At 43.8% G+C, this 11,595-nt stretch overlaps 1 protein-coding gene across 4 annotated transcripts; it reads right to left on the bottom strand.

Annotated features, from left to right (window-relative positions):
• Positions 1-3,572: 3,572 nt before the first annotated feature.
• snx19a (sorting nexin 19a) lies at positions 3,573-10,398 on the bottom strand. 4 transcript variants are annotated; one of them, XM_086178968.1, is made up of 12 exons: positions 10,273-10,398; positions 8,051-9,546; positions 7,838-7,976; positions 7,657-7,757; positions 7,452-7,571; positions 6,554-6,672; positions 6,184-6,274; positions 5,956-6,073; positions 5,559-5,682; positions 4,612-4,796; positions 4,439-4,526; positions 3,573-4,236 (listed from the first exon to the last, which is right to left on the bottom strand). In XM_086178968.1, the coding sequence occupies exons 2-12, from the start codon at positions 9,521-9,523 to the stop codon at positions 4,107-4,109; spliced, it is 2,688 nt and encodes an 895-aa protein (XP_086035094.1). In that variant the 5' UTR covers positions 9,524-9,546; positions 10,273-10,398; the 3' UTR covers positions 3,573-4,106. The 4 variants fall into 4 exon arrangements, 3 of the variants coding, with proteins under 3 accessions (XP_086035094.1, XP_086035093.1, XP_086035095.1); XM_086178967.1 differs by having other exon boundaries at positions 3,575-4,236; positions 5,956-6,106; XR_015109253.1 differs by lacking the exons at positions 3,573-4,236; positions 4,439-4,526 and adding an exon at positions 5,789-5,868 and having other exon boundaries at positions 4,649-4,796; positions 5,956-6,106.
• Positions 10,399-11,595: the final 1,197 nt, after the last annotated feature.

The raw sequence follows: 11,595 nt of genomic DNA, 5'->3' as shown, positions 1-11,595 counted from the left end.
TTGTCCACTCAAAACAGCTCTGATCACTGTTGTCCTCCATTTGCAAAACAGAACATAGGTTAGCTGACTGATAGGTCAAAGGGCATGCAACAGGAAGTTTTAGAGCACCCTCCACTGGATAACAAGGGAAATATTTCACAACGGTCTGATGAGCTCATAAAGACGGCACTTCAGATAAATGAATACAGGCTGAAGGTGAGCTTTTCACCGCCATCTAAAACAAATGATGGGATTTTGAATAACTGGGACAATCCTGGTGCACACGTGGTTCATTTTCAAACTACTACGAACTGACTACTACGCTGTCATGGAGGAAGATCAGTGACTTGTTTGCAAGATGTTTTTGTTACATTTTAAAATGAAAGGAATATCAATTACAGGCCAAATTGTCATTTCAAACTTTAGTCTCGACCATGAATTTTCATATTGGTGCATCCCTCGTTGCAGTCATTTGAAATATTAGAAAGTTAATATGTGACTTACAAGTAATGAATACTAACTACCAGTATCGGCCATATTCTCACATATTAATTTGAACAGGATTTATCTCAGACAAATTGTTGATATCACAAGCCAAACTGCCTTTATAAATGTTGCCATATGGAAACTAAGATCGTTTCTCATCTCAATTTCCCACTTAACTGTAAAAGGAATGCTTTTAATCATAGCACGGGTCACAGGGATTCACAAGTTATAAAGTAAGGTGTTAATCTTCCATATACACACCAAGATATCATCTATGAGGCCATGAGGTTTTTTTTTTTCAGAGCTGAGCCAGAATCAAAAGATCATGGGAAGTCTAGAACACTGGCGGTTTTTGCTCTGGTTGACTCACTTTTATGGTCGAAATTTCAATCTGGGTGAATCATTTTCTGTCAAATCCTACTTTTGTTTCACATCATTTCACTAATTTATACACTCAGGGATAATTCCAATAGACTGTCAGGTAAAACAAAAACAGATTTTTCAGTCACAGGGGTCAGATGTAAAAGAACATGACTGCCAATGTCAACAACAAACTCTCTTATGATGACAATCTAATTTCACATTTCTCGCTAACTCTGCTGGATTTCACTGTGAGAGAATCTTCCCGAAATGAAATATCATCCTGTGTAGACAGAATGTAAAAACACTCCCTCCTGGGTTGGTCATCATGTGAATTTTACAGTTTCTATCTCAAACTTCCCCTTGAATCAAACTAAGGCTAAAAGGGACATGCAACACTGTGGGGGACTCTACCAGCATCTCTGACATTAGTTAAAGCTGCTTCAGTTAAAAGAGTGAAATCCCATTGAAAAAGGCTGAAACGTCTCAGAACAGCTGCAAATTTAACCTCGTCAACGCTGAAGTGGGTGAAACATCCTGTCTTTTTCCCCAGTTCAGAGTGGGAGAGAACCAGTTCAAAGCACTGGATGGAGATAATCTAGACATGCTGAGTCAAATAGCAAATAAATACCTTTCACCATTTCAAGAAGAGCTGCCTTTTGAAATATTACTGGAGATTCCCTGCAGAAATCCTGAATGGGCCTGCAGCCTGGTGCATGTAGCGAGCGTACAGTTACATTCTCCAGTTTAATGTTCTGGTCAGCAGCTCAAGAATAAAGGCTAAGACTCCTGAGATTGGAGTTATAGATCTGTTTAGTGCTCTGATCTACTTGGACACATCTGGAAGGGGAAAATAAAAAAGAAGCATGGTCTAGCAAGATCTTTATATGTGCACATAGGAACAGTGTTAGACTGTTCCCAGTAAAAGAAGACTCAGATGGGTTGAGTGTATATTGGTATTTCAGGGTGCTGTCGGGTTCTCTCCACTGCTGCTGGCTTGGCCCACAACATCCAGACAGCCACAGCCACCAGCTGTTCCACCTAGGCTTCGCCCTCGTATTGGAAGATGTCCCCAAAGAACAGATGAAGTTGGGCGTGTGGAACATGTGCCCCATCAAGGGTCGAGCCAATGTGGCACGTTTCCTCTTCAAGCTGCTGGCCGCCTGCCCCACCAACCCCAGACACCGCTGTCTCCCAGCTGGCAGAGGGCAGTGCCCAGGACCGAGCTGCCGTCCTGCACTCTTTCAGCTCCACCCTCAGCTGCAACCCCTGGATTACAGGGCAGGAGTTCTCCCTGGCAGACACCGCCTGCTACTGCACCGTGCTGCGAAGTGGCTTTATCTCCTTCAGAGGTGGCTCAGGTCCTGTGAGAATGTGCTCATGTGTGGTGACATGTATTACTGTGTATTTTCAAGGTTGCTGCTCTCTAACATCATCAAAACATCCACTTTGGATCAAGTTTTGAAAGACAAAATCATATCAATACAAATCGTTGAATTCTAAATAGATAATTTCCTATTTTTTTCTTTAAAAAAAGTTAGAGTCTCAGTGAATGTTTCAAATTTTAAAAAAAAACAACTCTCTGAGGCGTTTCTGAAATATTGCTACTGTGTGTAGTGACAGTGACCTTTGACCTTTGAGCTTGATCACCAAAACCTTTCAGAGGAATGTACAGCCTCGCTCCACTCACACATACATACCTACCCCTTTCCAAAACCAGACACTCTCCAAATTGTAATATTGTAAAATCTGCAGGAGATATCAAAAGGATTCTTAGACACATAAAGTTGCAGTTTCTTGGGATTTTTGTAACAGTTACTTGAATTGCCCCCAAAAGTAATAAAACCCTTGTCCCGATGGAGAGGCGTGTTTTGAAATGAATTATATATTGGTGGGATATTTGTCAAAGCTGTGTGAGGAACTGGAGGCAGAGTTAGAGTACCGTAATATATATATATATATATATATATATATAAGAGGAATAGTACAACTGCAAGTGCTGGTTATGAAGGTGCATGTTAGGCCAGAAATAATTTGCATCTTAAAGATGTTTGGACATATTAGGCTATTTTGAACTGGTTTTCTGGGACGTAGTTGCGATTTGAGACAGTATGTTTTCTCCAAAGAGTACCTCGATTCAAAAATAAATTAGCCTCATTTATTTCATTCGAAAGCTCACGTCACTTTTCCCACGGATTCTTTTTAGTAGTAACACAACGCGCTTGCATCACCCACAAAGGGGAGAGGATGTGTTTTATTTGGAGCAAAAGCAGTGCAGTGACAGAGAGCAAACTCAGCAAGAGAGGAAACAAGCAGGGGAGCTTTAGCTCACGAACCACTAACTTAAGCAGACAAAAGTGTTGTGGAACAAACAAGCGTGTGTGTGCACGTGTATGAGTGTGTGTGCGCGTGTGTGAGTGCGTCTGGTCAGCAGGTGCAGGGTTCATAAATCACTGCAATAAACTTACTGTATGATTATTATATGAAGCCTCGGTAACAGATATGGCCTTGGTTTAATCACTTGTCTCTCACCCATGTCTCATCTCTGCTCTCTACTGAGCAGATCAGCTTATTGAGTGTTGGTTCCTTTAAAATTTATCAATATTAAACATTTCTAAACTATATCATATTCAATACAACACTTCCTCGGTTCTCCAGGACAAGTACTGTACGCCAAGTTGAACATCAGTCGGATCTATGGTTGTTGAGTAACAGGCACACGGACAGCCAGGAATTCTTAGTTCAGGATGATTTATTGATTCACATCTTTAAATCAGTCCATTGGTCTACATGTTGAATCCCACTGGACTTAAATCACACAACATAAACTAACATCTGAATTTTAGATGAAAATCACAAACACATACTGATGCTATTATTTCTGAAAGCTGTGTGCATATTTTTCTCTGTATTGACTGTATATGATTGGATGATAAATTAGCCAGTAAACTCAACCAGCTGAATTTATGTGCTGACACTGATACCGCAACTGTACTCATTTCCCTTGTGAAGGCCCTTAGGGAAAAAAACAAAAACAAAACACACATATTTCTCAGTCAAAAGGGGAAGTTTATTATGAATCCCTGCAGGCTGGTGAAGATGCATGACTGCTGCGGTGAACAACAAACACCTTTCAACCAATGAGCGATTGTTCACTAAAATCCCTGGAATCTAGGGACAACAGTCAAGTAGGAATCCATCACAGCCGCCACACACGCATACTTCACATTATCCATCGACTGCCTACAGCTGGGAGACATCAGACTGTCATCGTGAGCTGGTCACGTGTGGAGATGGTCCCTCTCGGTGTCTTTCATCAGGCTCTGCAGCAGTGACCTTTGGAAGGCCTCATCACATGACTCTGGGACCAGAAACTCCAGCAGCAGGTCACAGATGCAGTAGAGCAGATGCCTGCAAGTCACATAAACGCTTATTGACGGGCTGAATTAAATACCTCAAGACAGCAGATTGATCTCAACCTTGTGATTGTTGCTTTTATGTGATAACCAGAAGTACTCATCGTACCCTTGATTTACTCTGAGTTCCTCAGTAAAGTCAAATAGCAGGCTGTGGCGTACCATGTATTTACAGGACAGTTTGCTTGCTGACTCACTTGTTTATCTGATGGTCCTGTACAGACTCCAGCATGGTCTCCAAGCTCAGCCTGTACTTATCACTGCCCAGTATGTCAGTAATGAGCTCTATTCAGGCACAAATACCAAAGTAAACCGGAGTGAACAATGTAGATTTAACAGCTATGATGTGAATCGAACAGCCACTGCGTACCTGGGAGCAGCTGCATCAGACATTCCAAACATCGCTCTTTGGTTTCCTCTCTTTCTGTGGCGCACCTCTCTGGCCGTGGTTGAGCGGGCAGCGTGCCACCAGGCCACACGGCTTCCTGCAGCACTTGCAGGTAAATCACCCAGCAGGGGGCACTTGTCAGATGGGCAACTCCTACATCCAACCACCTGAAGCAGACATCAGTTTGCATGACTATTTCCAACTGGATCTCAGCTTTTGTATGTCATAGTTAGGTAAATAAACGTACGGACATGCAAAGATGATTAGAGGGGGGAGTGAAAGACATTCAACACAAAGGGAAGCAACACAAACAATCATTCTTAAAACGCTATAAATCATTGCAGGCACATGAATTATTTACTGACATGCTTAGTGAACCTTAAAGCTCCAGAGGCATATGTCAAGTCCAAAAATGGAAGTGGAGTCACTGACGGTAGAACTCTAGAGATTAAACAAGCTACAATTCCCACAGACTTTGTGGTAAAACCAGACAGTGGTAATTCTAGACACGTCTCTGTTTAAATCTGTGTACCCTGGAAGGCATAAACATTGCATTTAAAGAAGGAAGGAAAATCCGAGCTAATGTCATGCAGCATTCGGGACCCACAGACTGCTTAGGACCTCATAAAACTGTCCTGTGTACTAGAAAAGAACCAGGCACCTGGAGGGCGATGCCACAACGTCACCTGCCCCGAGTGGGCCTACAGGATCTGCATAACCCAGTTTTTAGTATCCTCGGAGTTTGTAACTGTCTTTATTGTAAGTCATGAATGAATTCATCAACCCGTCAAGTTTCAGTGGAAATTAGATCACTTTTAAGGCAGATGTGCCTTTTATTGTGCCTCTCCACCACACTTTAGATGATACATGATAAAAACACAGGTGATATTTACAAATGACAACATTGTGAACACAAGTAAAATACCGACCTCTCAATGAAGGTCCCAAATAGCAGGCGGATGGTCTTCTGGATGTTCTCTGTGCACAGCCAACTCCACTGGTCCTTCATCAGCAGACACAAGATGTTCAAGGCAACATCTGCCACAGCTGTATCTGCAGTGATCCCACCAAAGTAGAAAGTAATGAACTGAGCATCAATTAAAAACACACATGGAAGACAGAGCACGTGAGTGGAGAGGGACTTCTAGGACTACTCAGCTATTGCGTCAAAACACAGTGGGGTTGTTCTGCTCTCTAGTGGCGAATCACTGCTACTGCATGTTGAAGCTCCAAGCTGGGCTGTAGAAAGCAAATGTGATGGTTTCATCAGGCCTGTGCTTCCTTTATGGATACATCGAAGACAAGTCTGGGAGTGTCAGGCTCAACCTGTCCCAGGAGTTTTCCCTGAGCTCCTCTTCTCAGCACGAGGCTCCTCATAGCTCTGCTTGGACGACTCTCTCCCGTTAGACTCACACAGAAGTCTCTCTTGCTCCTGGACGAAGCTCTCCAATCCAGACAGAGACATTCCATTGAGCATCTACATTACAAAAATGTCAAAAACAGCTTTTGAATATAGTAACATATGTGAATATGACGTGATATATGACAACTTACAGCGCTGCCTTCACTGAAGCAGTACGTCACTTTTGGATGCAGGTCTGGTGTATTGATAGATGGGGAGACTTTGCTTGGAAACATCAGTCTCCTGATGCATGAACACAAAATGCCAAATAAGGCAGTTTTAAAAGTGCAGCATACCAGAGAGAACAGATCCCCAATTCAGCAGTGAAACAGTGGGTCAGGGGCCCTTAGAGGGTCCCAAAATAAATCTAAAGGGTGAGATGTTTTTGCTCTGTGTAACATTTCATCTGCTGCATTAACTATCGTCTTTCATTACATCTTGTCTTCATGTCTGTGTATTTTTTATTACTAAGAGGTCACATGAATACTATTTTGGAACCATGGGCTTATGACAGACTCTCACCTGTATTTCTTGCTGTCCAGCGTTCGTCCATCAGGGTCTCCCTCCAGGTCCTCTGTTGGACTCAGGGGCTCAGGATGAGGAAAGGCAGTCTTCAGTGTGTCTAAAGCATTTTCCATCATCTTTAAGAGCATCACAAACAAACCAGCTTTTGTGTTTAGGAACACAACACCCCCCAGTCAATCTACACTATTTGTTGGATCTCAAAATAAACACGTTCAGCCAACTGAGATCGTATGTTAACTCAGCTAGCCTTACACCATGTCTCCAATCATTTACTGTGATATAGGAACATAAGATGGTGGAGTAGCTGGAGCGGGGAGTTAGCTTAGCTTTGCTCAGCATCAAGACGAAAAACACAGGGAACAGCTCCACTGGTAATACTCAAAGGTTTAAAAAAAAAAAACAACCTTTGATTCGTCAGAGAGCTAATCCTGTGAATCAGGGTTCAGGGTCAGGGTGAGAGGTGGGATGACCTGACCCTCGCGTGAGGGACCCCAGAGATGATTTAGCATTAACACCATGAAGGGATAACCTCTGCCTTCTCTTCAGTATCCATTAATTAGTAAGATCCTATCTTTTCTGGTTCTCAGTGGGAGGAACAGATCTGGCAATTTGCTTTGCTGGTCTTGGCGAGCGACGCCTCCCTCAAGGTTTAGTATGAGTTGAACAAACAGGATATTATAACATGATAAGTGCATTTCAGGGGAAGTTTTCAATGTTAAACTGCGTTCAACAGATTTTCCTTACAGATAAAACTGATATTAATCTCAGTCACCCAGAATGCTCTTACTCCTCTGTGATTCATCTTGTTTTGATTTTTTTTTCTTCATTTTTATCAAAGAAATGTTTGGAAATTACAATCCTATTCTGTTTTCTCCAGATCTGTATTGATTCTTACCTTATCAATTCTTGACTTGACGAAAGGCTTTCTTCCAAAATATGTGTTGACGTCTGAATTTAGAGCCAAGAACTCCTGCATGTCCTCACAGTTGGCTGTCTCAGGTATGCTGCTTAATTGCTGGGGACAAAAAAATAAGTTCAATGGCAAGAACACATAAATACTTACTGATGGGGTAGAATGGGGAGCTGATCCTTGTGCCTACCTTAAGGAACACATCCAGTTGACCTTTACGGGCTTCAACCTTCTCACTGTCTGCATTACCAAACGGCAGGTCAGGGAACATTTTCTTTGGGCCTTTCACATCTGAAATGAAGGACATTTACCCTGGAATTCTAAAGGCAGACTATGGATTCAAACTGAGGAGGTATTCAATTCATTCTCACTCTTGATGAATTTCTTGACTTCGGGCTTCTCCTCTAAACGCGTTTGCAAGTTGAGGAACTCGCTGTACCTCCGGTTGACAGAGTGGCAAGTGATGGGTTGCAGAATGTTGCTGTTTTCAGCTTCAGTGGTGATCTCAAACTTTAAAACAAAATAGTGGAGAAAATGATCCCTCTTTAAGAGTCGGTGAAAGATCAACACCCTTCAAAAATTACCTTCACAGTGTAGAGAGTGTATGGATGAGTGCTGGGGCCACGCTGCTCTTTCGCACTGACTGTACCAGATACTTGTACATTCTGGATGTTCACAGCTGTAGTTGGGCTGTTTGAAGCGGCGAAGACATAGGGACTCAGACAAAGTCTTCCTGAAGTACAAGCTGAGGTGTTTTCTTGAGCGATACCTGCTGGCCAAGGGTAATCGTCCGGCACCACAATCTTCGGTCCGAAATTCTTCAGTGGACCAAAGCAGCCAAAAGCTTCCTCGTCCTTTATAGTCATCCCATGACAAAAGCTGGTTGGGGGACCGCAGTCACAGTAGCCTCTGGTCAGGTCATCTTCTGAGTCTGACTGGGTTAGGGAGTCCAGTGAAACCATCTTGGACTCTGATGAGTCAGGATGGCGGCCAGATGTGAGTGAACAGCAGGTCGCTTTGCATGCTGTGATCAGACCTGCATGGCAGCGTTCAGCTTTCCCAGCAGACGGCAGGCTAACCTTGCTGCTCTGTGAGGAGTCCCATGCACAGACGGAGCTCAGACTCTGCCCATCATGAATATCTGACATGCTGCTGAGGCCGGCTTCATCAGAGGACGACAGGGACTGGCAGGTGGTCCAAGACTCCTGCTGGATGGGACATGTGTACAGGGCGCCTACAGGGTGCTTGTCCACACTGATGTCCGGTGGTTCTCTGGACCTGGTGAATATATCCACAATGGTCTGGTTGAGCCAGTCGGGATCAGACACCCTGCTTATGAGAGGCAACAGCACATTGCAGGTGATGAGCTCTGTCACCATGTATCCTCCAGTCCTGGTTTCCATCTGAGGGTACGGAACCAGCACGTGTAAGACGAGGTTAACCAGAGCTCTCGAGTAGCTGAGCTCAACAGCTGCACTGCTCACAGCTGGGTGGGGCGTATCCACCTCCTTGTAGAGCTGCCAGAGAGGAACGCTCTCTCTCTGTGCTACCTGTATCTGACTTGCCTTCATGTAGCTCTGCAGGTGACGGCCATACAGCTCTAGAAGCCCCTGTACCAGCGCTTTTCTGTCCATTCGCCGTGCACGTTCCTTCAGCTCCATCACTGACTCTAGCATGGAGTTACGCACCGCACACTCAAACTCCCCCTCCACCCCTGGCAGCAGAGTACGGTACCATGAGGATACAAAGTCACGCACGGCTTTGTGGACTGCACTGTGTATCTCATGGTTCAACCTCCACTCGTGCTCAGCTGAATGTAGGGGAGGGTTCACTTTGCCAAGAGGCAGGAAGTGTTCCAAATGGAGGAGGCTATTGGCATCCAGCATAGCACGGGACCCGAGCCAACCTCCAAGGACCACCAATAGACTGGTGAAGACGCAGAGAAGCCAGACGTTCACAAGAAGATGGAAGAGGACAAGCCAGGCCAGCAGAGCTCCGAGGCCCAGGAGCCTCCGCTGTCCAAGGAACTCTGGGAGAGTCCAGGGACCAGCAGGCATCGTTTCCAGCAGATAGTGTCCCACTGAGAAAAGACAAAATAACAAAGAAGCAGAGGCAGATTTATCATTTTGTGATTGCCAACATCAGGATACATGGTTGTGTTTCAGTGATAAATGAGGAGAAATTAATTCAAAATCAAATCTTTCCAAAGAACAAGAAAGAGTGGTGTTTTTTGGACTGTTTCTTTTGTCATATGATAGATTGATGATCAGATAATAGGCGGTACTGGTGTCATGTTCATTAATTTTCAGTAATCATAGTGTCTTTTAACCACTGATTTTCTGTTTTGGACTCTTGAGTATTGCTGTCTTGTAGTTTATATTTCATTATGTGTGGTCTAACCCTGTATTTTAGTTCCTGTTTTATTTTGAAATTACCATTTGTGTTTTAGTCAGTTGTGTGCTTTCATCTACACACAGTTTTATGATCAAGTATCTATTAATCCTAACACTCCACAATAACAGACCAATCAGTATTTAGCTGTACAACTGTAATGACACCGGGAACTTGAAAGCGGGGCAGCGACATTGACTAGATCGCGGGCTTGTTGCCATGGTAATTAATAACACCAACAATGGCGGTGGTGTGCCTCTCAACGCACTCGCGGTTGTTAACTCGCTCTTCCTGCTGCTCCTCTCTTTCAAACAACTATCACACGTCGCTACCGTCGTGAAACAGTGTTTTACACGTATAAAACGCATGAAATCCTGTCGTGAATTAAAATTACCCACAGGAAGTTGTGAAATACCTGATTATTGCCTGATAGGAGGAGCTTCATAGCAGCAACAAAGATCGAGTAACATGTTCTCCTTCTTCTCTTCCTACACCTCGGGACGTTGCTTTAATCCTCCAACTAAGATTATCTGGATCAGGCAAGACGGACAGCCAGACTTCTTAGGTGTCCGCTTGACCTGCCAGTCAGAAAAAGGGTTTACACTGCAGCCATAGGGTTGCAGGAGGTGAAGTGAGTGAGCATCAGGCTGCCGCATTCATGGGGAAAACCATTCTGCACCTAATGAAGGAGCGTAATTGATTGCACATGCTGTAGTTGGTTAATCTACTGTCGAGGCTAAATCTTCAGTTAAGACCTCTGTGACTGTTTTAGTATTGTTTTCACCCCTGTCTCGGTACTGTCTGTTGGTCTGTTCATCAACAGGGTAACACAGCACCTTCTGGATAAATTCATGGGATTTTAAACGTTTTTTTTAATGTATTTTGATAATAAGAAATAGGTGGGTGATATCTTACTTAATCAACATAAAAAAATAGAGTGATATCACAGATGTAAAAAATTCTCAGAACGAACTCAAATTACGAGGGCACAGCACTCTCCCCCCCCCCCCCCACCAGAAAGCGTCATGCCCTCATGACATAAACACAACATAACCCACATCAGCTTTTCCCCAATAACTGTTATGAACAGGATATCTTATTTTTTACGTTATTTAACCTATCCACTTGTAAACAGTGCTTTTGAATATCTTAACAGGAGATGGGGAGAAATCTTTTTTTTTTTTTTGTCATCAGCCTTGACCAGGGTGGCAGTCTGGGTACTAACTGCTACAGACGTTGGGCTTCTTAGCAAATCATAGGTCAGTCTAGCAGGGACCCGTTTTAGTCTCTGAGGTCGTCTCATCTCATCTGAGCTCTCTGATACACTGTCTCGTCTCTCAATGTCTCTTTCAGCTTCAACAGCCCTTTCAGCTGTCTTATCTTGGACTACTGGTCCATCCTCATCAGTTGTGATGAGTTCCTGGCCTCTTCACTCTCTGTGTTTTTATCTATGGAGACTGCCAGATCCAAATCCAGACTGAAAGGCCGTGATTGGCCTTGATCAGGTTCTGACTCCTTTGACTCCTGTGTTGGTTGAACGTGATAGTCGTGCCACACCCCCCTTTCATCGTCTCCCAAGTCAGATGTAGACTCAGTCCTATCATCACATTCAAAGGCTGGTAAACAAGACAGGTCCCAGTTTTCAGCCCTTTTTCCCCCCCTCAGCTCTCTGGTGACAGTTTTAACAGCATTCTGAATTTCCAAGGGACTGTGAGTATGAACCACTCGCAAATCAACG

Source organism: Aulostomus chinensis, chromosome 15, assembly GCF_037954235.1.
Source record: "Aulostomus chinensis isolate RoL2024-O1b breed Wild chromosome 15, RoL_Achi_v1.0, whole genome shotgun sequence".
Taxonomy (NCBI): Eukaryota; Metazoa; Chordata; class Actinopteri; order Syngnathiformes; family Aulostomidae; genus Aulostomus; species Aulostomus chinensis.
The sequence above is the reverse complement of the archived record's forward strand: the minus strand, read 5'-3'. Positions and strand labels throughout refer to the sequence as shown.

Excerpts from the sequence above, each read along its gene's own strand:
- snx19a (XM_086178967.1), bottom strand. The coding sequence starts at position 9,523 with ATGCCTGCTGGTCCCTGGACTCTCCCAGAGTTCCTTGGACAGCGGAGG. Across the intron at positions 6,275-6,553 it reads CTGGACAGCAAGAAATACAG|GAGACTGATGTTTCCAAGCA; the intron begins GTGAGAGTCTGT and ends TTCATGCATCAG. Across the intron at positions 5,683-5,955 it reads AGGGAAAACTCCTGGGACAG|ATACAGCTGTGGCAGATGTT; the intron begins GTTGAGCCTGAC and ends GGATCACTGCAG.